Source organism: Mustela nivalis, assembly GCF_964662115.1.
Source record: "Mustela nivalis genome assembly, chromosome: 7".
Taxonomy (NCBI): domain Eukaryota; kingdom Metazoa; phylum Chordata; class Mammalia; order Carnivora; family Mustelidae; genus Mustela; species Mustela nivalis.
This window is the reverse complement of record NC_139026.1, coordinates 45,217,737-45,244,479: the sequence shown is the minus strand read 5'-3', so window position 1 is coordinate 45,244,479 and position 26,743 is coordinate 45,217,737. Positions and strand designations below refer to the sequence as shown.

The following is a 26,743-nucleotide window of genomic DNA, read 5'->3' as shown; positions in this document are numbered from 1 at the left end:
GACCATGGTTCCCCACATGGTAATTTCCCTGCGGCTCTCAGCCAGACAGCAGGGTTGAGCACCCCTTCCTCTCCCGGTACACACCCCATTTACCCAGATGCCTCTCCCTGTCCAGGCCAACATCCAGAGAGAAGAAATAATCAGAGATCACATCCGATTGCTTTGCTCTGGTCCCTCCATTTTTTACAAAATAAGGCTACCAAAAAAAAAAAAAAAAAATCCTTTGGATTTCTTTATTTTAGAGATTCAAACTACTACAGAGATTCAAAGAAACGTAGACTCTCAAAGATATTTTAATTGGTTGTTAAACACCAAAATATCTACTTATATGATTTAGTTGAAGAGGCATGTGTCAACTATAATTTGATTTTTTTGTCTTTTTATGGCAGTCAGTAACACTAACAATAGTAGGATGATATGAGTCTTATATATGTAGTAGTATCTTTAAGAATAAAAACATTTTTATCTAAAAATATCAGAGTTTTCCTTATTAAGTTGTATCTTATTATAGAAAAAAGGATGATGGAAGAGATATTCCCATGAAATAATTTTAGAAACAGGAAAAAAATCTACCTCTCAGACCAATGGTATGTGGGTCTCTGGGGTTTGGAGCATAGTTGCCAAAAATTTGTTAGTTCAGATCGTTACAGGAAAGATTTGTGTGCAGTTCTAATTATTCATGTATTCATTTGAAAGCCTTTCACCCCCCCCCCCATAGTTTATATGTATTTATTTTTAGAATTCCTAAAGCCATCCCACCTGGTAAAGAAATGAGAAGGATCCAGTGATTTCCTTAAACTGTTGTTTTTGTCAATGAGATAGATCCTCCACCAGCCCAGCAAATAGCTAAGAGCACATCAGAAATTCCTTTAAGACAAACCCCCCTAATAACAAAGGTTTGTGGTTCCACAGGTTCGTTCTGAATACAGACTCAAGGGCTATGAAAGTCCTTGCCCAGAAAAGAAAAATAGTGCATGAGAAATAAGGAAATGTAAAGGAAAGTATCTGCCCTCACAATAATTTCAACTAATAAAATACATTCACTTTTCATTTCCAAAGTCAACAAACGTCTCAGAGACCATCGAAGCTATGTGAGGACACTGGACACATGAGCAGCAGTAAGAGTTAAAGGCATTCATCTGAAAGCTCTGCCCTAGGACTTTGAAATGCACCGTGAAGTTAGGACCATGAGCAGGGATAGTTAGGTACTTTTGGTGAAATTTACCATTCTTAGTCAGCCCAGTCTGATTAGTTAAGTCCTATGTGATCATCAACCAAGCCTGAGTCTGCACGAATTCAATAAGCAGCTCTTAGTCACACACTGTTCCTTACTTCAGTGTTCTACGTAGTACTTTGGGGAACTAGGCGAATGACTGCAAGTTGTATGTGATATAACCGTAAAAGATGTTGCTCTCTTAAGCTGCCTCCATGGCGCCCAGTCCTAGTAGGTTGCTGGTTGGATTTTTCTTTCTTCTGCACCAGAGCCCACCACATCTGGCCACCTGTACCCCACAGCATCTCCCACCTGAGCTGCTCCAGTCACCCCTGGTGCTGCCCTTTAAAAGCTCCCATCAGAAAGACCACTTTATTTTTTTTTTTAAGATTTTATTTCTTTATTTGTTAGAGAGAGAGAGAGAGCAAGAGAGCACACGAGCACAAGAAGGGGGGAGAGGCAGAGGGAGAAGCAGACTCCCCGCTAAGCAGGGACCCCTCAATGCAGGATGCAGTCCCAGGACCCTGGGATCATGACTTGAACCAAAGGCAGATGCTTAACCGACTGAGCCACCCAGGCATCCCCAGAAGGACTACTTTAAAACACAGGTCTGATCGCATCCCTTTTCCTGGCCAGAGCCCTTCCTGTGGCCTCCAGCACCCGGCGTGAAGTGGCTCTGGATGCCTCTCCACACTCCCCTACTCCTCACCCCCCACAGCCCCCTCACCCCCATGCTGCTTGCTCCCTCCATCATTCCATGCCAGCCCTGCTGGCCTCCATGCAGCTTCCAGATCCCGCCGGGCCCACTCCCACCACAGGGCCCTTGCATGGCTCCTCCCTTCACATACATACCCTCATGTCTCAGGGCCTCCGCGGAAATGCCCTCTCAGCAGACAGGCTTCCCTGCCCATCTGATCTTAAAGAATAGCCCACTGCCCTCCACATTGCTCTCGTTCCCTCGCCTTGATTATTTTTCAGAGTCTGTGTGTGTGGTGGTCTTCCTTTGTGTTTCCATTAATGACCACCTCTCCACATTAGAAAGGGAGCTCCGTGCAGTCAGAGGCTCACTGCTGCATCTCTGCACGGACAGCAGTGCCCACACCGAGCAGGCCCTCTATAAATCCTTGTCGAAGCTGCAAAGATTGCTTGGAGGAATGGTAAAGTAAAAGTCTTCCGACTTTAGCGTGACTGTTCAAAACAGCGACAGGCAGCAGTGGTGAGCATTCAGGGGTGCCAAATGCAACCTCATGATACGAGGAGAAAAGGGAGATAAAGAGAGGAGAGTGGATGCTGCTGTTTGGAACAGTTTTGCAAGCCTGGCTTCTTGAGCCTGGCATCTAGAAAAGTCTCCAACAGTGAAGGTTTCTTGGTCTCGCCAGGTAATAATCCTTCAGTCACAGACTTGGTTGCAGATGGTAACGGATTCTGTAATTCACCCAAAGTGGACGCCAGCACACGGACACAGCGCTGCTCCCTAAAGTCATCTAGGGGCTCGGGCTCCTTCTGGCTCTTTTGCTGCACGTGTTCTGTCTTCTTTGAAGTATTCTCCACATCAGAATCATTAGCGCTGTCTTACCAGTACCACTTCTGCAGGAATTTCCTGTAATAGATAAAACTGGGGAGTGAGTGGTCCTTCAAAGGAGATGACATGGGAGTTTTCACACTTTCACTTTGCACAGCCAGAGTTGGTTGCATTACCGTGTTCAGATGCAAAGAAGACCGGGAAGTGTAGTCTCTGTAGACCAGAGTTTTAGCAGAGTATATGGTCCCCCAGCTAGAGACTACACTAGCTGGAGACTAAACTCTGGATAGGGGAAGTATTCTAGAAGGAGGGGGCCATGGGTACTGGGGACAGTTAGTGGTCTCTACTCAGATAATTAGCCGGACACTGCTGGATAGCATATTCTGTTTCAGACACTATGCAAGACCCTATAATAGAAACAGAAAGAATTCCCACTTTGGTGGGGGAATGTGTGCGAAGGACAGGTAGTCAGCAAACCCACAGAGGAGACACAAAGTGCTACCAGAGTGGTTCAAAACAGACAGATTGCCCATCCGTCTATTTTGACGGATGAGATGAGAAATAAAATTGCTTTGAGAGACAGGAAGGGAGAGGAGAGAGAACATTTTAGATAGAGCCAAGGGCCGGAAGGGAGATAGTGGACGGCACGTCTCAGAAAAGCAAGCCCCATAGTTTCGTGGAGCTACAGCATAAACAGGGATCAGGAAATTGTGGAGAGGGAGCTGAGCACTTCGCATTTCCTTTCATTTGGATGCAAACTGGTAAAGGATTTTGAAGAGGGTCGTGATGTAATCAGAGTTGGCTTCACAAAGACGATCAGCGACACAGAGTGAGTGGGTGTAGGGAGAGAGTCGGTGTGGAAGACGAGATGGAAGGGTCGTTGTGAGAGTCTAAAGAAGGTTTTCTAGTGAGACAACTTAATAGGAAACAAACAAAACACCTCTGAAACCACCCTGGTGTAATATTAGCCGAATTATATATTATTGGCATACATCTGTTGGATGTCTTCTTGTGCTCTAGGCTAGTGGCCTTCAAACTTGTCTGACCATATGCAGGAAGACATCCACGTCTTCCCCTCAGTCCAGTTTCACAAACGTGTTTTGAAACAAGGCTTTCCTAAAATGAAAATTTAAAAAATTTTTCATTTAAAAAAAGCTTTTCATAAAGTGATATTTTGCTACTAAAGTAGAAAATGCAGTCTGTTGTTTTTCTGCTCTCTTTTTCTTAATCCTGTTCCAAGGCACTAAATTTATTTAGAGTTTGAGAAAGACATCTTTAGGCACCATGAGGAAAGCAGGAGGAGTACCGGGAGGTACAAGTACAGGAGAAGTACAAGTACAGGAAGAGAGAAGGAAAATAGGCACCAACACAAACACAAGATGAGACCGAGAAGTCCTACAGCTTAGGAGCTAGAAGGCACCTGAGTAGCTCCTTTATCTTACTGTTCTGTTAATTAGTGAGAAAACGAAGCTCAGGAGTATAAACTTACTTCACGGCTCCTGGCACGTCGGTGCTGCAGACCCAGAACAGGCAGACCTTCTTGGCAGTTTCTTGTTACATATTTTTTAATTAAAAAAAAATAACAATAGTGAAACTGAGATTACAAAAATTGTGGTACATTTTCATTTTGTCAATTTCATTTGGATTGAGAAAATCATGCTTTCTAATACACATACCAAAAATGCTATTCAGAGGTTCTGCTTATGAGATAATATTTATTTCGATACTCACAGCTCATTGTTGGTGGAGGCGGACTAGCCCTAGGACACAGATTTGAAGTCATATGCTGAATGGCTTAGTTCAGTCCTGTCAGTGGGACTCGGTGGAACTGAATGACCTCTCATTTGGAGATAATATCAAAATATAAATTCGAAGCTGTTCAGCCCCTCGGGAATAAACTCTGGCCAAGTGGGCCTTTCCACCCTTTTACTCCCACCTCCATTTCCGTCAAGAAAACACGGGAGTGTCTTGATGGCCGGTTTTACCCACCCTTCTACAATGTGATTAGCTCCTTAAAAGGTCCTGTGCTCTTCTGAGTCTCTGTGCTGTTCTTGGATTTTCCATTTTCCATTTTGGATTTTCCATCTAACGCCTGAGGTTATGGCTTTGATGTGAATGCCAAAAAAGTACTGAACCAGATGCTTCCAGTGCCACACCTTGTCGATCTTTTTACGTACATTCTCACCTTGATTGTTTCCCAGTTAGAAAAATATTATACACTCTTTAAATTTTACCAGTTAATGATGTCAAAACTTTCCACTAAATAAACCATATTAATGTCTTTGACCCTAACTACTCTCTATTTTCAGTTTTTAAAGGCTTTGCTCAATTAAACCATTGATTAAAAGTACTTACCCTTTTCCAATAGAGTTTAGAAAAAACGGACTGTGATAGTCTCATTCTTATTTGCCAGATTTAGCAACAAATTTGGGTATTTTGTGGGATAATGGCAACAGAAATACTCTTATATGTTTGATTATCTGATTTATTTAGGCTGCTAATACTCTTATGTTTAACTATCTGATTTATTTAGCCTTCTAAAGAAAAATTATAAAAATCATAGCAATCACAGTTTGACATTACAATTTCTGAAGATTATCATACAATGTTAACATTTGTCAAAAGATTTTTAGAAAGGAGAGCTACATAGTCGAAGCTATTAAATGATTTATGGTATAATAGGTAATTTATTATATTTCTTGGTAGGCACTTCTTTCGCCAGCCTTTTGATTAGAAATTTACAGAAGCTTTTCACAAAATATAACAAGACAAGCGCTCCTTACACAGTTGTTTTTGGCATTTGTGGTTTGTACAAAATTCTGTTGCATTTCTTAACAACTAAATGAATTCCACATGAAGAGAACTTTGCTCACTGTCTCTCCTCTCCCTTGAAACCCACAGACGTCTTGCCGGAAACGCTTTGACATACATTCCCAATGGAGCATTCGCTGGCCTTTACAGTCTTAAAGTTCTGTAAGTAAACAGGGTCTTATTTATTATATTTATTTTTTATGTGTTATATTTCAGATTTTAGTGTCAAGTGGATGCTAATTAACTCCTAAAGACTGAATCCCTCTAATAAGCTATTCAGAACCATAGGCTAATTCATTTAAATTCAAGTCCACCTTCATTGGTGCTGCAGGACCGCATTATACCTGGCTGGGTCCGTGTGTGAAAAAAGTCCCTAAAATCTAAAATTGCCTCTAAAGAAGCAACTTATCAACTCAGACTTCTAAGACAGTATTTCCCTTTCCTTTTATGTAATGAAGTTGGGGACACTTCCTTGAATCATTTTGATCACCAAGTGAATAAATCATTATGATGCTGACATAATGAGACCGCAGCCTCAAACCATTTGTCAAGCTTATTTCCGTTTAATGCACTGAATAAGGATTAGCTAAAACACTACCAAGTTTATGTTCCACTTGTGAATAGAGAAAAGCCAAGTACGTAACAGATTCAGTGAGTAGTTATTTAATTGAGAATTGTTCATTCATCGGGACTTGTAAGAGTGGTTTTCTTATTATTTAATATCCAACTTCCCAGCTGCTTCATCAGAAAACTCATTATTACTGAATACCTCCTTCTTCTAATTCTCATTGCTCAATTTTCTTTTGCTTTATTCTGTGCAGGAAAAAAAAGTCACCTAGTTAGGGGCGCCTGGGGGGCTCAGTGGGTTAAAGCCTCTGCTTTCGGCTCAGGTCATGGTCTCAGGGTCCTGGGATCAAGCCCCGCATCAGGCTCTCTGCTCAGCAGGGAGCCTGCTTCCTCCTCTCTCTCTTCTCTCTCTCTGCCTGCCTCTCTGCTTACTTGTGATCTCTGTCTGTCAAATAAATAAATACAATCTTTAAAAAAAAAAAAAAAGTCACTTAGTTAGAGAAAATAGGTAACATAAGTTGAAAGTCATACCAGGAAAAGTTTATCTGAGAGAATATATCCTGATTTTATTCCCTTTCTTTGAGATAAAAGTTATAAACTCTAAGAAGGCATTTGATATATTTCTCCATAATGGAAATTGCATTTTATTGACCTAAGGGATACTTAGGCTCTTAGAAAAGCAGTTCTATTTAAATTGAACCTTTTGCTTAAAATCGAACTTAACAGCCAAACCATCGTTTGGTCTGCTTGGGTGGTTGAGTTTGGTCCCCCTTACCCTTAACTTGTTTTGGCTATTAGGCAGAAATATATATTTTTTAATTTTATTTAATTATTTGAGAGAGGGAGGGAGATCACAAGTAGACAGAGAGGCAGGCAGAGAGGAGGAAACAGGCTCCCTGCTGAGCAGAGAGCCTGATGCGGGGCTCAATTCCAGGACCCTGAGATCATGACCTGAGCCGAAGGCAAAGGCTTAACCCACTGAGCCACCAGGCGCTCCTAGGCAGAAATATTTTTAAGTAGTCATATTACTGAATACTAATGTGAATTCATTGTGTGGTAAAATTGTGAGTTGTAGCACGAACTCTTACATGCACCTGTATCTCCATGAACTCAGCAAAATACTTGGAACCATTTAAAATGCATCATAAATAAATCAAGTTTAGATAAGACAAGTAAGGTAATGTTTTTTCAGTGTTGAGATATGAGCCACAAAGCATTTTGGATACTTGTTAAATAAATTATACTAGAATCAATTATTTTAATTCACTTAAAAAATGTGTTTTGGGTGTATTGAGCTACAGAGAGAGAGGAAAAAAGTGTGTGGGGTGTGTGTGTGTGTGTGTGTGTTTGGCATTGAACAGATTATTGCTAAAAATACAAGGATCAATAAGTATGACCCATGCCCTTGAAGAGTATATTTGTAGTGCTAGGTTGTGGGATCAGGATAGTAGGACAAAGACAAACAGATCTCTGATTCATCTAAAAAGTATGATAGAGATATTTGTAGGACACTGTGAAACTCCAAGGATGGGGAACATTTAGTCTGGTCTGATGGTTTAGAGTTGGCTTCCTGTAAGACATAGAAAGGTCCCAGAGATCCTTTATGTCATGTCAAAAATGCACGGCCATGATCCTGTTCTGGGCACGCTGGGGAACCAGGGGAACATTGGAAGCATGGCAATGGCAGTTTCGGACTTGGCAGTTTAGCTAGATCGCTGTGCATGTGAAGAGGGATCTGGAGGAGCAAGACCCCTACCAGGAATTGAATTCATGCTTCCATTTACTTTGCTGACTTAAACACTAATATTCAATGAGCAAATTCAATTGTCAAATATTCTGAAAGTATTTTGGTAGGAGAACAATGGTTCTCAACCGCAGTCATTCTGCCTGCCACACAGTGTTTTGGAAATTTGGGGGGATATCTTTGTTTTCCAGATGACCGACGTGAAGTAAATTGTCCTGTGATGTGCTACTCAGCCTGGTATAAAAGATTCTCCCATATCTAACCTGACTTCTGTCTGTCCCTCCAGGCCAAGTGTAAATCAATAATATTTTCATGCATAAGAATACTAAAAGGTTTTACAAGAAGTTCTGCATAAGCCTTATGATTTGTACAGGAAAAGTTAAATGGAATAAATATATTCTGTTAAAATCATTGAACAATTCAGTTTATGTATCCTGTCTATTTCAGGTATTATATGATTTCTAACTACATATTTTTTTTAATTTTTTTATTTTTTTATTAACATATAATGTATTATTAGGCCCAGGGGTACAGGTCTATGAATTGCCAGGTTTACACTTCACAGCACTCACCATAGCACATACCCTCCCCAATGTCCATAACCCAGCCACCCTCGCCCTACCCCCCTTCCCCCCCCCCCCCCGGCAACCCTCTGTTTGTTTTGTGAGATTAAGGGTTTCTTATGGCTTGTCTCGCTCCCAGTCCCATCTTGTTTCATTTATTCCTTTCCTACCCCCCAAAGTCTCTCAACTTCCTCATATCAGGGAGATCATATGATAATTGTCTTTCTCTGATTGACTTATTTCACTAAGCATAATACCCTCTAGTTCCATCCATGTTGTCACAAATGGCAAGATTTCATTTCTTTTGATGGCTGCATAGTATTCCATTGTGTATATACACTACATCTTCTGTATCCATTCATCTCCTGATGGACATCTAGGCTCTTTCCATAGTTTGGCTATTATGGACATTGCTGTTATAAACATTCGGGTGCACATGCCCCTTTGGATCACTACATTTGTATCTTTAGGGTAAATACCCAGTAGTGCGAATTTTGGGTCATAGGGTAGCTCTATTTTCAACTTTTTGAGGAAACTCCATGCTGTTTTCCAGAGTGGCTGCATCAGCTTGCATTCCTACCAACAGTGTAGGAGGGTTCCCCTTCTCCACATCTCGTCAGCATCTGTCATTTCCTGACTTGTTCATTTTAGCCATTCTGACTGGTGAGAGGTGGTATCTCATTGTGTCTAACTAACCACATATTTTGTTGAAAATTGTGTTAGTGCAGTAGAATTACTTCCAAAGCCACACACACACACACACAAAGTTAAAAGGTATGGAGCGCCTGGGTGGCTCACTTGTTAAGCATCTGCCTTTGGCTTGGGTCGAGATCCTGGGGTCTTGCAATCAATACCTGGGTTGGGCTCCCTGCTCAGCAAGAAGCTTGCTTCTTCCTCTTCCACTCCCCCTGCTTATGTTCCTGCTCTCAGTGTCTCTCTCTCTGTCAAATAAATAAATAAAATCTTTTTAAAAATTAAAGATATATAATTGTGGAAGCATCAGACTTCTTAAAAATAATTGCCATGAAATTAGCAGAGAAACATGAAACGTCAGGATAAGGCTCTCTTGAATTTCATTAACAAATGTTGCTTAATAAATACTTTATATTTTGGCCTTTAAAAATTTTTGGAGAGTGGTCCTAAAAATCCTATGATGATTATATAATGATTTATTTATTTGGGGATGACCTGATGCTTTTTTAATCTTGCTCTTCCATTATCCAGCAGTGTCTACCACCCGACTGCTATGAAGGCAATGTTGTGCTATTTCTTTTTCCAGTTTGGCTTCAATTCACTGTTGTCTATATGCTCTCCAGTACCTCTTGAAGTACTGGGGAATGAATGCTTGCCTCAGCGTATGATGGAGCTTTAAGAGGATGAGTGTTCACTTCAACCCTATCTTGTCCTAGGGGAGAATTATTTCGACACTACTCTTCTCTATAAGGAAGTCATTTGTGAAAATATCCATGCTCATCTGCGAGAGTATAACACTTCCTGATTTTCTCTCTTATGACGTCTAAAATTTGCCTTAGCATGTTATCTTTATTTTAATAAAGGTTGTTTCCTTCTGTCTCATATAAGTACAGTCTGTTATCTATCTTAACTCTAGTTCTTCTTCTAGTATGTATCTAGACCTCTAATCTCATTTCCCTGTTCTTGTCCAAAATAGCTTCTGATCATGGGGTTTCTCTCACATCCAACCTTATTCATTAAAAGGAGAGGCAAACGTCTGACTCGTTCATAAAGAAGTCTCCTATCTGAACAGCTTCTGAACATCATGTGTGTAACGACACGTGTATCACTTTATTATACATTTCTTTTATTGGTCCTTCATAATATAGTTAGGGCAGTATCTTATACTGATATTTTCCTTCAAAATGATGTGTGTAAATAGGCTATATTTTTATGAATGTTATCTAAATAAAAGAGATAAGGCATTATAAAGTATTGGGATTAAAGGGAGAATTGGGTCCAGTAGTGTTGAGACCACAGTGCTAGAGGTAAAATGCAAAACAAGACAACCCTGTTTCTATGTTCATGGCAACTCTTCCAAATGTTTTGTAAAGTCCAAAAGCCATTGGAAGAAAGAAATAACTGATTACAGTATAGCATGGTAAGAAAGGTAATATAAAAGTTATATCCATCTGGGTCCATGAGCAGCATAGAGAGGGAAAGGAGGGCATTTGACCCCCCCCCAAAAAAAAAAAAGAGAGACAGACAGACAGACAGACAAAAGAGTAATCTAGTCCACTGAGCAAATTAAGACAGCAACAGCTCTCATTGGCTAGGACTCCGTTATATCTGAAATCTTGCTACTGTGAACTCTGGAAGTTCACTAATATTTAAGATTACCCCTGTATACTGGCCTCATAAAAGAATAATAGTAAGTTATTGGTTCTGCATTGCAAAATACCTAGTCCAGTGGAATTCTGAACCAGGCTTTCTTCAGCCAAGGTTCATTTTCTCGTGTAAGCCATTCAGTCAAGGAACAGCTTCTCATTCTACCCCCCAGCACCAGAACCAAAGCCGTGGAGGTGATGGGTAAAACTAACTGGAGAAAAGTATAAGGAGCCCAAATTCTTTCGTTCGCATGTAGACCTATAACAGAGTCTCAGCGGCTACTTGATCTCTAAACACAAAACAATTAGGCAGAAGGAATACCAAAGGATCAAGCTATCAACTGTGATGAAGTCCCTTTGTAACATATAATTTCATCTCCCTGTGCTGCGCTATACCTGTTCTCAATTAGTCCTGTTGACAAAAAAGATAACCAAACATTGTATTATTAAGAAGCTTTGGATACTGTAGGAAATAGTGAATATTTTAAATTTTTAAACTTTAAATATATTTAGATTTTTAAATACATTTTAAAATAAATTTTAAATTTTTTAATATTTTTAATTTTTAAAATTTTTGATATTTTAAGATCAGGGAAAGAAATTAAGAAAATATGCAACCATCCTTTGTCTCTAGAGAAAGTGTTTTCTTTTCTCGCCCGTATGCAAATGATAAATATGAAGCTAAAATTGCCTAAACCCATATCCAGTTTATGGTGCTTTCTGCTTATATTCAATGCACTGAATAAAGGAATATTTGCAAAAGAAATCAGCAGCCGTGTTGTGAATGCTTTCTGTTTTAATTGCACTCCATAGTGCTATAAACCCTTTAATTGTTTTGTCTCCCACTAGGATATCTTAAACAAAAACAGAATTTTCTAATTAACTCACTGGAGACTTATAAGGCTATAATGGAGATAACTTGCTCATGTTTTGTCATTTAAAAGTAATTAAACAGAAGTTATTTTAGGAAGAGAATCAGGACTTAGGTGATTTTTTAAAATTATATTTTTGTATTTTACTGGTAGAAGTAATCCAAAAATTAAATTGCCAAGAGGTAGTTCAGGAGTAGTTTAAAAATTATCATCAGCAAAGCTCACTTAAGTTCTGTTTTCTGAATGTATAAAACCTCGGAGATGTTTTAAAACTTGTATAAAGATGTATAAAGATGCATAAAACTTTGGAGACAGTTTGCAAATACTTAATGAAGGAAAACCACCTGAATATCTCTTATTCTCTACTCCAATTTTCCAATTTTTTAGGAAGTCCACATTTTAATAGTTTCACTGTTTGGTTAGCAAAGCATAGAAAGACTATTCAATAAACACTTTGTACAGTAATGTATTACCTACAAAGTTTAGACATCAATTAAGCCCATTATCTGTTTCTTACCATCATTTAAATGTGTCACTCAATTAATGAGTGACTTAGAAAACGTTTCTGTGGAGTTAAACTTATATAATATATTAAAACTATATATAATATATGTTATATATATTAAAACTACTTGGAAAAGTGTAAAATAATCGAGAAATGTGAAATTTTAATATTCAGGCAAATTATGAAATATGGAATTCAAGCTACAATTTTCCCAATTCCCTGACAGGTATGTGAAGTGTGAGGTCTTCTTAAAACTTGACTTTGTTCATAAGGAAGCAATACATTTGACACTCTTAATTTATGAAATGTTAGTTGAATTCAAGTTCAGTAATGAAATTCTTTTGGCAAACTACTGGACTATAAGTGACATAACTCTGTTCTTTCTTTTTTTTTTTTTCTTTTAAAAGCTCATGTTTTACTTCTTTTTTTTTTTTAAGATTTTATTTATTTATTTGACAGAGAGAGATCACAAGTAGGCAGAGAGAGAGAGAGAGGAGGAAGCAGGCGCCCTGCCAGGCAGAGAGCCCGATGTGGGACTCCATCCCAGGACCCTGGAATCATGACCTGAGCCGAAGGCAGAGGCTTAACCCACTGAGCCACCTAGGCACCCCAATTCTGTCCTTTCTTAAACAGAATCTCAGACATGATAAGAAAAGTATAAATTTTATGACCTTAAGTATTTTTTGTGTCTCATTTGTATACGAACTCACATTACATATTTTAATCCTCGAACACCTTATCAGTCAGATGATCTTATTATATTCCCATTATACAGATAAGTGACCAAAGGTCAAAGAGATTAAATGGTTTTAAATTAAAAGACATAAAACTTTGGCCTTATCTCCAAGCTCAATGTAGCCCCAAGTTCAGGTGAAAATATTCTACCAGAAATCACTTGGTCTAGCTTAGGGTAATTCTCAGTGTGTGGCACCTTGCCCTTCAGCACTAGAATCACCTCGAAGTTGGTTAGAAATGCACATTCTCTGGCTCCTACCCAGATGTACTGAACCAGAAACTTTGAGGGTGGGCCCAGCACTCTGGGTTTTAATAAGTCTCCCAGTGGATTCTGATAAACACCGAAGTCTGAGAACCACTGGCACAGATTTTTTTTTTGCTCATTTTATTTAGTGGTTAATTAAAATGTCACATCCAATATGATCTCATTACATTGTTAGTTTTGACAAGGAGTCTATCAATTCATACAAAAAAGGGCTGACCTTGGTGGAATGCTTACCGTACAGCACGGATTGTTCCCTATACGTTTACTCATCAGATCATCTCAGTAAGCCCTCAGGTGGGTATTATTATTGGTCACTGAGATGTGGAGAAATTGGATGATTTCCCCGAGGCCACACTGCTGGTGGCAGGGAAAAGGCAGACCGATTCGAGAACCCATACTCTTACCCATACTGTAATCATTCCATACACTATCCAACGAGAATCTGGACATTCAGCCAATATGCCTCAAGAGACTGCTTGCAGTGCAGTGGAGCGTACACCAAGTTCAGAGTCAGACATACACGTGGGGTTGGATCCCAGAGAGTCATCTCATGAAAAGAAACTTCTTCAGTGGAAGGAGAGAAACGGGAACATTTTTTTCAGAGATCCAAATGTAAAGCGGGCGACCTCCTCAGCAGAAATATTTCTGTAGAATATCTACTTTCCTAAAATAGTCTTCTGCCTCTGGCTTACATAGACCATGAAATACAGGCAGAATGGCTGTGAACTTATGGTGTTATAAACATTTATGAATAAGCTAGCAAAGTACAAGGGATCTAATGGGAATTTTTTCCCTTGCTATTTCCCTACTAACAGTGATATATTTTTATTTCATTGTTACCAGGTGTTACTGTTCTGTAGTCCTCATGTTCTGAGAACTCTTGAATCCAGACGAGCAAAAGCGTAATACTTCACAAAAGAATTTAATTGCTATTAAAATATGACCACACACAAGAAGAGAAAAGATCTTTAATAGCTTCCTACTGTAGCCATATTTCCATTTTGTCTAATTTATATAGTCATCAGAGGGATCCTTTAAACCATACATAAAACAAGTGTTGGTGAAGGTATGGGGAAAGGAGATCCCTTGTACACTGTTGGTAGGAATGTCAATCAGAACAGCCTCTAGGAAGAACAGTATGGAGGTTCCTCAAAAAATTAATAATAGAAATACCATATGTTCAAATAATCCCACTATTGGGTATTTACCCAAAGAAAACAAAAACACTAATTTGAAAAGATATATGCATCCCTGTCTTTATTGCAGCAATATTTACAATAGCAAGATATGAAAGCAATCCAAGTGTCCATCCATAGATGAATGGATAAGGAAAATGTATGTCTGTGTGCATGCATATGTGTATGAATATTATGCAGCCATGAAAAAGATGAGATCACGCCATTTGAGACCACATGGAGGGACTTAGAGAGTATGATGCTAAGTGAAATATACAAATGCCACATGATTCCACTCATAAGTGGAATCTGAAAAAATGAACAAACAAAAAGCAGAATCAGACCTATCAATACAGAAGAAAAACTGACGGTTGCCAGAAAGAGGTGGTGGGTGGAGATGGTTAGCAAAATCAGTGAAAGGAGGTAGGAGATAGCGGCTTCCAGTTACAGGGTGAATAAGTCACAGGAATAAAAAGCAGAGCATAAGGAATACAGTCAATGATACTGTAATCATGATGTATGGAAACAGATGGTTGCTCTACTTGTGATGAACATAGCATAATGTAGAAACTTGTACATCAGTAAGTTGTACCCTGAAACTAATGTTGCATTGTGTATCAACTATACTCAAATTTTTTAAAAGGATAAAAACATAAATTAGAGCATATCATTTCCCTACATAAACCCTCCAATAGGAATTTCTCACCACACTTTAAAAAAGCCTTCATTGTGGCCTGCAAGTCCTCCAGGAGATGGTCTCAGTTTCTCTCAACCTCTTGCTCTCACTCACTCCTCTCCCATGATCCTTGGATGCTCCTTGAATGAGTCAAACAAGCCTCATTGTGGCCTGCAAGTCCTCCATGAGATGGTCTCAGTTTCTCTCAACCTCTTGCTCTCACTCACTCCTCTCCCATGATCCTTGGATGCTCCTTGAATGAGTCAAACAAGCCTCTGGGCCTTTGCACTTACTCCTCCCTCTTCTCAGATGTCCACAGGATTTGCTCCATGACTCCATTCTCACCTCCTAAGAAAGATCTTCCCTGACCACCTTTAAAATAAAAATCTCACCCCTGGTAGCCGTCCATCCCAAATCCATGTTTTGTTCTTTGTTCATGGTACCTATCACTTGTCTGATGTTGTAGACTCATCCATCAATTTTTACTTATCATTCACTCCACACAGGAACGTTAAGCTCCCCAAGGGCCAAGACTTGGTCTTATGCTCTGCTGTTTCCCCAATGCCTAGAACAGTGCCTGGCACGGCTATGGCCAATTATTATTCGTTATCGTGAGCCTTCTTTAACGTTTTTCTTCATTTGTTTTCATGGGCAGTATGCTGCAGAATAATCACCTGAGACAGGTACCGACGGAAGCTCTGCAGAATTTGCGAAGCCTTCAGTCCCTGTAAGTATTGCTTGCAAATTTTCTCAGGATCAGTGTGGGAAGGGGCACTGAAATCTCCAAGCGGCCACTTTAATCAGCGCCTCGTTTGGGGACCATACCTAAATAAGTTGTGAAGGAGACTTTTCATTAGAGCAACAGTGCTTCGAGCCTCATTGAACAATACATGCGGGAGGGATGAGTGTTGGAGTTTGGACACTGACTCAAGTCAGACACTCAGGCACAGCATCCGCAGTGACAAGTTCTTAGATATACTGGTATCACAGGACAGAATGTCTAGGATCTCACCCTGCCTTCCCATGTAATATTTTCATTCCAGAGTTCAAATCAGAGAGAATGCTTTCTCTTTTTTTCTAGAAAAAGGAGTGTCACAGTCTAGACATCTTGGCATCTTCAGTTTATTCTGTTTTTAGATGATCTGAGCTGCCTTATAGTAAAACGTTTTCTGGGTCGAATAAAGATTTAATTTTTAAAGTTCCATATGGACATCAGGAGTCCTCATATCCATAAACCGAGATCTAACGGTATGTCTTAAAGCCTTCCTGCATAACCTCCCCATCCCCACACAGACATACAAACATACAACAATCCCCAGATAGACTCACCCATACCTCGGATTCACACACAGACATAACACAGCGGCGGTGTTATTGTTCCTTATTCTGAATACACAAGTTTTCTGTCAGGAGTTTCCACTCTCCATTGATTTAGACTCTCTGAATAAATAAAAATCAGTTATTTCTCACAAAAAGAACTTTCTTACCACCTGGATGTTTTAGAGGTTGGGGTATAAGCAATGTTTACAGTGATTATTTGTCAAGGTTATGCCATGAGCAGTTGGCTAGTAAATCTTCCTCTCGTCAGAATGTATCAGTGTTTATGGTCTGTTGCATAATTTCCAATATATGCTTGTGTAATCTCTGCTTTTATCTTACTTACACCTGTCAAGCAAAATACTGGTTTCTGGTCTAGACTGCTGAGGGAGATAAATGCATAAAAAAGCCAAATAAATATTGCAGACTCTAGCTGAAAAGGATTAAAAAGATTCCAATAATTGGGGCACCTGGGTGATTCAGTCAGTTGAGCGTTGGACTCATTTTCAGCTCGGGTCACGATCTCAAGGTTGTGAGATGGAGCCCCATGTCGGGCTCCACCCTCAGAAGGAAGTCTGCTTAGAATTCTCTCTTTCTCCCTCTGCCCTTCCCCCTCTCCCTTTAAAAAAAAAAAAAAGAAGAAGAAGAAGCAGAAAAAAGAATCCATCAGTTAATAATTACATATGGTTTGCTTAATGCCTTTTACTGAGGCAATTCAAGAGAAGGAGGAATGTGAGGTTGAAGATGATACTTTCCTCCTTTGATCTTTTTTTTTTTATTTTAATGAAAGCAAATCTGTGCTTGAGACCATTTTAAGCTTTTTAGTCCAGTCAAACAAAGTGACTTCCTAGGTTTTCACGGGCCTATAGATAAACAAGCCCACAAGGGCCCCTTTGTGGCCTGGACCAGTCTGTTGCATTTTCAAGGGCTCCCTAAAGCCATCCGAGTATCACTCCTCCTTTGTTGCACCAGCATTTCCCTGAAGGAAAGGAGCGCTCAGAGCGGCCACACGCTCTCAAGTGGGGCCGTCTGTGTAAGGGCACAGGGTCTAGGGGCTGCACTGAAAAACGAGATAATGGCAGTGGCCAATGGGAACTTTAAACAGCTGTGAGGCAGAAGATACAAGGATAAGAGTTTGTAACCAAAAGCCACTATCAGCTGAAAGAAGATCACAAACAGAACACACACAGAAGTGAACTCTTTGAGAAAGAGAAAACCAGGAATCTTTTGTTCGCTCAAACTGGGTGGTGCCTCCCTGATAAAGGTGTCCGGATTTGGTTTCTTACCGTTTCCATATTTACTGTTCACCAGGTGTCTCTTGTGTGATGGTTTCTGATTCACAAAAAAACAATTGTGTTTGAAACTTTATAAGTATGTGTTCCCTGTGAAAAAGCCAAGGGTTAACTTTCTATTATGATGGTTATCGCATCTAGATAGACCGCTCGGCCCGCAGTGCTTGCTGAATTTTATCGGGCGGCTGTGTGATGTCTGTCCCGCGGTCCCTTTGCCCGGAGCGCACAGACCCATGCGAGGTGTTGAGCATTGGCAGTTCGGGCTACCACGCCACGTCTACTCACATTCTTTGTGCTGCTTTGATACAAGAATTAAGATTTGGCAAAAAGTATCATAGACAGAGCCACCAACCACACAGATACTGTATTGTACCCGACCAGGTCTGCAGGTTGCAGGGAGGGGGGCACAGCGAGCCCTTTTAAAGTTCTACTGTTGTCCCAGATCCAGACTGTGGAATAGTCCCTCTCCTGTTTCCTTGAAGCAGATCTGAAAATGAAAGCACTAGTTTTGAGAGGAGAGGTTATTACACACATAACATTCCTCATCCGCTCTCCATTCATTGCCCTTCGAGCTGCTTCCATGTTGATGTCAGCAACAAAGAGGGTGACAGCTATCTGCCCACAACCGGGAGGTCTCCACTCAGACCCCCGGCTCTTCCTGCGCTGCAGTCCAGCCCTTAGCCTGCCCCTCGGCCCTTCTGGTCACGGTTCCTCTTCTTTCTTTCTCTGGAAGTTACTCTGGTTCTCTTCACTTGCTCATTTTCCTTGTGTTATACCTTCGCTCTACTGGGCGCTGGGCTGTGAGCGTATCAGCCCTGTGGGGGCGCCGCCTGGTCATTTCCAAGGGGAGCTTCTCAACCCCAACTGCAAAGACGAATCACAGGGGGGTGGGGGACAGGGGGTGACTCCTGAGGCTGCACTCTCTGAGTGTTTTTCTAACTGGTGCAATTATATAATGTGAAGGGCTTTTTAAAGGAGGAATGGGAAGACTGGTGTCCCCACGTTCCTGCAGGTGTTGGGCAGATACTCTTCCTGAACCATTTTCAAACCTGAAATCATAACCTTATGTATTCCAGGATGAACTCATGGTGTCCTTATACCATGCACTAAAAGTCAGGGGTTGCATTGTTTGTGTTTAATTGAAATAGCTCACATCTGCCTATTAATTCTACCAACATACTGCAGCCAATAAAGATAGGAGACCACATACTGTGTATTACCCACCCCCACCCCCCATTTCAAGGTGTTGATCATAGCACGGGCATCTCCAAGATCCACAGAGCGGTGGGCCCCATCTCAGTCTTACTTACTCAAAAACTCCATTTTAGCAGAATCCTACAGGGACTGGTGTGGCCACTGCTTTTTGAGAAATGAACATTTTTGTTGTTCTATGACACTAACAAGTGGTCTACAAAACCGGTTGATTACGACCCAAGTAGATCTTTGGTATGCTTTGCTTCACCGTATAGAGTCAGCTGCATTAAAGATAGTTTAAGAAACCTGACAGGCTAAAATTGGTAACATTGCTGAGCAAGAAACAAATTGGACTCATGTTTCAAGAGATGTAGTTTTCATTTCTTTTACCTAAACAAAATTATTTGGCTTTGTTCGTCGGGAAAACACATAGGTACTTTTGTGTTCTTGTAACTCTGTCCTGATGCTTGCAAATTGCTTGCATAAAGAACAAGAGGTCAAGCCCACGTGCCAGAGCTCAGTAGCCCAGAGCTTGCCCCTGTACAGTATGGCCATTTCCCTCGGGCATGGTAATGACTGCCCAGACACCAGTTGGCTTTTTTGTAATGTAATCAAATATAACTTAATTTCCTTTCTGTTTTTTTGGAAGGGAATAGGAAATGCAATCAGAATTCACAATGAGTTGTATTTCACCAAGAAACTTTGGGCATAATAGTCATTTGAGGACCAGGTTCAGATTACAGTGATTTGATGGAAACTCAAACCTTAACCCTCCCATGCCCTCACACCTTTGTATTTGTAGTTAAGAAATCGGTCTTGGGGGATGGCGGGGGGAACCACTGCTTCATTTGTGGACAGTCCTTAATGATGTTCATTCATCTCCCTGTCATCAAGTCCAAGAAGATCAAAGAGAATGTCGTATTCATGTTTGTCCTGTATTGCATTTAATACATGTTAGTTTTCATTCCAGGTTTGTACCAGAGAAACTAATTGGGTTGGTATATAGGAAATAAGAGAATGAGACATATCTTTAGTATTGTCTCTACTCTCCAATCAGCTGATGTTCTTCTTCAGAGTGTAAGACACCAGAAGAAGAAAAACTCCTGCCTGGAAAAGGATCTGCCCCGGCATCTCCTGATCTACCTTCAGGGCTTCCCACTCCATCCCTGAACCCTTTGAAATGTTAATAACATCCCCCACTCTTTTTGGTGGGGTTTTGCTTATAACAGTCCTAAAACAGAGTAAGCCAGAGGAGGAGACAAGGAGGAAGAGGGGGAAGAGAGAGCACTCACCGCACTGAGCCAAAAGTCAGGCAAGCCTAGAACCAGCCACAGGTTTCTCCCACTAATACCCAGGAGCTTATTCGGTTTCAGACCCTGGATAAAGAATGGGAAGGAAGTAACAAAAGACAAGGTGGTGTCTGCGGACAAAAAAAGCAGTGAGGTAACCAAGAGGCTAAGTTTAAAAGATCAAAGGGGTTTAAAAAAAATGGTTTTAGTATTAGTGACATTATTCCTTCCACTAAAACAGTCTCCAGAAAGAGAAATGACAAGCTTACATGATAAAAATGCATGTCCAATAAATAAAAATTTGATTTAGTTTTGCACCAAATGCCAGCGTATCGAGTCAGTCTTGGGATGGGGGTGGACTTAGACGTTCTAGAGGCCAAGGGTTTTGCTGTAGCAGTCTTGGGCGTTCACTTCATAGAACCATGTGCAAACCTGCACCCATGAAAATTTTATTGTCTCCCTCCCCCCACTTAAACAGGAGATGAAAACTATTTTTAAAGATAAAGCCCTTGCCATGCAATGTTTATAGTCAGTCGGAGCACAGTCCTCAGAATCATATATGAAAAAAATGTGAACACTTAATGCAAGACTCCATGCACGAGGCTTTCTTACATCAGGTTACCCTCCAGTGCCCTGATCAAGTCTCGTATAGGACAGCCTAGCAGATCAGTAAATAAGCGAGAACACAGATGTTATCAATGAGAAGTCAAATACCACTTTTCTCAGTCTTGTGATGAGAAACGAAGGTTCCCTTTGGGAAGCAGATTAAACTCTTTGGAGAAGCTAAAGGGATAGCACCAATGGGAAGGTGCCTTGTGAAGGGGGCGAAATGTGTCCCCCTCTCCAGAGTAGGTGAAGTCTGTGAGGAGTTGTAAAAAGGCACCGGAAGAAGCAGTAAAAGCATGTCATGTACCAGGATAAAATCATAAACACTCAGGGTATTTAAACCTCTGTGGTTATAAAAGCAACAGCCCCTCCTATTTATGAAGCACTTTTACCTGCAATGTTCCCCTCATCCTCATGATGTTGTTCCAAACATCTGCTCAGGATCAGCTCATCTCCTCTGGTTTGTCACCCACATTCACGGATCGAAGCAGTCTCCCGAGGAAGGAGCTGAAGTGATCCCTTCCCTAGCGAGGAGGAGGCAAAAGTTCAAAGAGGTTCAATGACTTCCTCAAGGTCATATGGCTTGTAATGGAGTCAGGCTAGAGATGAGTCTGGGATAAGAATTCTGGTCTCGGGGCACCTGGGTGGCTCAGTGGGTTAAGCCTCTTCGTTTGGCTCAGGTCATGATCCCAGCCATCGTCCTGGGATCGAGCCTCGCATCGGCTCTCTGCTCAGCAGGGAGCCTGCTTCCTCCTCTCTCTCTGCCTCTCTGCCTACTTGTGATCTCTGTCAAATAAATAAATAAATCTTTTAAAATTAAAAAAATAAAAAATAAAAAGAACTCTGGTCTCTTCAACTCCAAAATCTGCCCATTTTAGCGTAGTGACACTATCTTGCCCCTGCTTCAAAGCCACTGTGGAGAATGGGCACACAACAGATAACACTGATATGAAGGAAAGGAGCCTGACAGAATCACATCTTCCTTCTAGACCTATGTTGTGAAGCTTTACAAAAAGAAAGAAACTAGTAGTGATGCAGGACAGAAGTAAGTAAGTTGAAGAAGGAAAGAGAACTCTATTATTAAAGATGGGCCAGTCAGCCTTTTGTAGTGTTTCCCTATGCATTCGGTTGTCTGTTCCCTCATCACCTGTGAGGCAGAATTTGTCTCCACTTTCTTGATAAGGAAACTGTAAGTAAGAAAAGGGTATCTTGTCCCTACTGCAAAGGTGAAAGTTGATTAGACAAAGACAAGAGGGAAGAACAGTTCAGACAGAGGAACTATGCATGGGCTACCTTGTTGTGGATTGCGGGGGGAGGCAAGGGGCTAGTACATCAGGGAACAGATACAAGGTCCATGTGGCTGAAGCAGGAAGAGTGAGGTGGAAGAAATGTAAGAACAGTTTAGCGAGGCAGTGAGGGGCGAGGGTCAGACACCTTGAAAGCTATTTGGGACTTGTCAAGGATTTTGGTCTTCATTGTGAAAGCAATAGGAATCCACAGGAGGAAAGGGCATGATCTGATCTGTGTTATTGGAACAGCCTAGGAGAGAAAGGAGAACTTTGTCAGGATTGGGACAGTAGGAGATGGTGAAAGGGAAATGGATTTGAGAAATCTTTAGATGAAATTATCAGTATTTGGTAATAAAGTGGCAATGGAGAATGAAGAAGGAAGAGGTGCCAGGGATGATCACAGTTTATATAACCATGTGCTTAATGAAGCCCATCCCAAGGAAAAGAAACACAGGTAGAGGGCTGCATTTGAGGAAAATAGTGTGGGAAATAATGAGTTTGGTCTTGAACGTGTATATTTGTGAAGGAATGACTACGTAGAAATATCACATGAACAACTTGAAACCCAGATCTGGGTCTCAAAGAAAAGTGAAATTTTGGTCAGGTCGTCCTACCATACATTTCCGTTCACCTAACATCTCATTACAATGATTTGATTGACTACACTTGAGAAAATGTGCTCCATAAATGTTGGATCAACATGTTTAGAAAACATGTTCCATGTCTGCCTGGTTTGCTGTTAGCTCTCCAGCACCAGGAGCAGGGCCTGCAGAAAACACATTCAAGAAACTTTAATTGAATTTATTGAACTAAAGCCTCAGACCGTAAGTGTTGTTCCAAACATCTGCTCAGGATCTCCTCCGGTTTGTCACCCACATTCACTGATCTCTCTGGCTCCAAACTCTTTATCTCTGGACCTGGCTTTTTCTCCCTGCCCTTCCTGAGCTGAGAGTTGGACCCCAGTGGTTCCTTCAGGGATTTTTGGTATCTGCAAGATTTAGCTTTCCATTGTCTTAGCTGAGGACTCTGCTCTAAGAATTCAAGGGTTCAGGGCAAACTGGTGGTTGCCAGAGGGCTAGGGGTGGGGGAGGGGCTGGTGGGGGCAGGAATGGGTAAAATAGGTGAAAGGGATTAAGAAAGACAAATTTCTAGCTCTAAAGTAAATAAGTGACATGGGGCGCCTGGGTGGCTCAGTGGGTTAAGCCGCTGCCTTCAGCTCAGGTCATGATCTCAGAGTCCTGGGATCGAGCCCTGCATCGAGCTCTCTGCTCAGCGGGGAGCCTGCTTCCCCATCTCTCTCTCTGCCTGCCTCTCTGCCTACCTGTGATCTGTCTGTCAAATAAATAAATAAAATCTTTTTAAAAATTTTTTTATGAGAGACTATGGACTCTGAAAAACAATCTGAGGATTTTGAAGGGGTGGGGGGTGGGAGTTTGGGGTACTAGGTGGTGGGTATTATAAAGGGCACGAATTGCATGGAGCACTGGGTGTGGTGAAAAATAATGAATAAAATAAAAAATAAATTAAAAAAAAATAAAAAAATAAAAAAAAAAATTTTTTTTAAATAAATAAATGACAGAAGTGAAAAGTACAGTATAGGGAATGTAGTCAGAAATATTGTAATAATGTGGTGCGGTGACTACAACTTACCATGGTAAGCATTGAGTAATGTGTAGAACTGTTGAATCACTATGGCATACACCTGAAACTAATATAAAGATCAACTCTACTGCAATAATAATTAAAAAAAAAAAAAAAGGAGTAGGTTTCAGGGAAGAACCATAATGGTAAGTATTGTAGGGTTGATGAGATTCAGACTGGCAGGAAGTAGGAGATGGCCCAGGAGTACCGTGGGAGGGAGCTAAAAAGGGACAACTTGACCGGGACAGAGAAATAAGAGAAAACTGTGGCTAGATAAGGTGGATGGTGAGCTTTGAAATCAGATGGGAGGTTTGGGCTTGAAGGGACGGTAATGTAGCAGAACCATGGATTCCTAACAGGGGAATGACATAGAGCACAGTCTGAGGGAGACTAATCTGGCAGCAGTCTACAGGATTAATTGAAGAGATAAGAGATCAAAGGCAAAAGGACCAGCTCAGAGACTGTTGCAGTAATGCAGGTGTTAAGAGATAAGAGACTTAACTAGACAGTGGAAGTGGAGAGTGTGGAAGATAAAGATAAATTGAGAGGACTTGATGAATGATTGGCCTGAAGCCTATGGAAGATTCAAAAAATGACCCCCAGATTTCACCCCTGATGGTACCTGGGAGACAAATGGTGCCCTTGACCAAAAAAAAAAAGTCTTTGTTTTCTGTGGAGAAAAATGGAACTGAAGAAGTCAATGCTTGTATTACTCATGACTCCTCTCCCTGTTACAAAATTCACAGCAGCAATGACCTCTGAGAAACTGAGCAACATCGTGTAAATTGATTTTAAAATATATTTCTGATTGAAGTCTCGCACTCTCCAAAGATGCTGGAGAGATACAGGTTTGGTTCATGTAGCCATTGGTCAAGCCAACTGACTCGGTTCTAGATTACTGTTGGTGAGCCTATAGACTTCATGTCTCCCCACACTGCAGAGATGAGAAAACTTTTTTTACCTTTTCATAGGTAAGTTTAAAGCAATAATTTTTCTTCCTGGTTTAAATTAAGTTTACCAATGAATAAGATGGAGAACAGAAAGGTAGAAGCAGAAATTCTCATATAAACAATCATGCTACTTCTGTGAACTCTTACGCTTCATGTCTTCCAAAGATATGGAGGGGAAGTTTGATTAAAAGGTAGAATCCCACATTGTGGTCACTCCATAAATATTAAATAACAGTAATAACAATAAAAATGACTTGTGATTATGAAGAATTCATATAAGTCAACATGAATCCAATCTATGAGAGTTCATATAGAAAAAGTCTATCCCAATAGTATTATTATAATGATCTGACGAATTTGATTTCCAGTGATCCTCTGGTTCCCCTGCAATGAAATTTCCATGCAGTAAAATTTCACCATAACAAATGCTTCAGATACATCGTCAAATTGTATTACATAGAAGCTTGGAAGTATGTGGGTTTCATTTCATAGTCAAGGCAGGATAATAATTGAAAATGCTTTCATTTTTTAAAGTTTTATAAATGAACTAAATAATTATGCTTTTCTGACTATTCATGATTTGTTCGAAATGGTCTTACAAGACATGCAAATGTATGTACAAGTGAGTTGGCCATTTCTTTAACACTTATAAAGAAAAAGTGTTCATCCAAATATAAAATAGAAATGACAGTAATGAAAATGCTATGCTTCGTAATCCTGTTTATTGAAAGAATCCCCATAAACTGTATCATACCTGTAGCTGCAACATTCTTCACACCTTTGACTTTTTTTTCCCCTCAAGTCATCTATGTTAATAATTGACATCAGTATAGTCATCTGAGATATGGAATTAGCCAAGATCTATGGCTTATCTTTTGACTAACGCTTTCTTCCTTGTAGTTAATGGCTTATCAAACACATTCTCAAACAAAGATACAAGTCTGTGTGATACATTGGCAAGGTATCATATAAGAGATATATGTAAAGGGCCTTTTTCTGGAAAAACAATAGCAAGAATGATCTCATAGCTTCTCTAATCCCTGCAGTCATGCCACTTTTAAATCAAAAATTCCTTTCAAGAGTATGGAAGAGATTGGCAAAATAATGCTTTTAAAAGAGGAAACTTATAAAATTAAGCTTTTATAGATGAAGACATTATGGAAGGATCCTTAGAGATAAGAAAGTGAGCTTTCTAAGTTTGCTTTTTGTGTATTTTGTTTCACCATTGCCTGACATAAAAGATTGATTATTTATTTATTTATTTTTTTGTCCGTTACCTTCTCAGTCTTCGTCACATGGGACACAATGATATCGTAGAACTGCAGTCACAGTGAACATGCAGTTTTATTTTGTTTTTAGTTTACAGAATGTCAGGTAACATTCAACCCAGTCCCCATTTGCCCAGGATGGAAAATGGAGTCACCACCGTAGGTTCCTTGCCTCCCCCTGTGGCCACAGCTGACAAGTCACCACAGTCTGTTGGACCCACTTATTTAGTGATCCTTGTGTCGAGCCTTCCTGTCCATCTCCACGCTTCTCTCAGGCTCTCGTTTTTTCTCACCCTGCTGACTGTGACTGCCCCGGTCACTTACTTTCCCACCAGTCCTCCGGAGTGTTGCTCTCAGAGAGATCTTTCTAGAGCACAGCTAGATTATATTAGATTATCTAATTAGATTATCCATTAGATTATCAGGATACCCAGTCAGGAGGTTGTACAACCCCCCACCCCAGAGAAACAATTGGATGCAGATTTTGAAGATGATTTGGAGGAGAATGGGACATGACTCATAGGGAGATAACCCAGAGATCTGAGCGCAATTATCCAGACTCTAGATGCTTATCTTGGACTCAAAAGTCCTAAAGCCTGTCAGGGTGACCTGGATGGCCCTGACAAGTTCCCAGTGGTGAGGAGAGACATCCCCAGGTCCATGAGGGATGGTCCCATTGGCCAAGCAGTTTGTGCCATAGAATCCCTTTGGTCATTATGGAGTTCTCCAACCTCAAGCCCTCCCTCCAGAGAGGGAATTATGCCAGCATATGCCCCAAAGTCATGACAGCACCATTTCTCATCATTGGTAGTCCTCTAGGTAACACTGCCCAGACTCCTACTTGATGAGAATTCTCTTCTTGCACCAAGTGATGTCACAGTTTTCCTCAACCATGTTAGCCTTTGGGGCC

At 40.6% G+C, this 26,743-nt stretch overlaps 1 protein-coding gene and 1 long non-coding RNA gene across 3 annotated transcripts in view; one reads left to right on the top strand and one right to left on the bottom strand.

The window, feature by feature from the left end:
* Positions 1-26,743, top strand: part of LGR5 (leucine rich repeat containing G protein-coupled receptor 5) — a 123,254-nt gene that overhangs the window by 63,098 nt on the left and 33,413 nt on the right. Inside the window, exons 3-4 of the mRNA XM_082742839.1 lie at positions 5,637-5,708; positions 15,643-15,714. Of these exons, the coding sequence (XP_082598965.1) occupies positions 5,637-5,708; positions 15,643-15,714 (144 nt within the window). The remainder of the gene's footprint in view (positions 1-5,636; positions 5,709-15,642; positions 15,715-26,743) is intronic.
* LOC309870523 overlaps positions 5,639-26,743 on the bottom strand; it is a 30,363-nt gene continuing 9,258 nt past the window's right edge. The window contains exons 3-6 of one of the 2 annotated variants that reach the window (XR_014314642.1): positions 21,078-21,209; positions 20,083-20,166; positions 18,907-18,952; positions 15,727-18,460 (exon numbers count right to left, since the gene is read on the bottom strand). This is a non-coding gene — a long non-coding RNA (uncharacterized lncRNA). Of the gene's footprint in view, positions 5,707-9,274; positions 9,362-15,726; positions 18,461-18,906; positions 18,953-20,082; positions 20,167-21,077; positions 21,210-26,743 lie in introns of those variants that run through there. The other variant, XR_014314641.1, reaches the window with a different exon arrangement.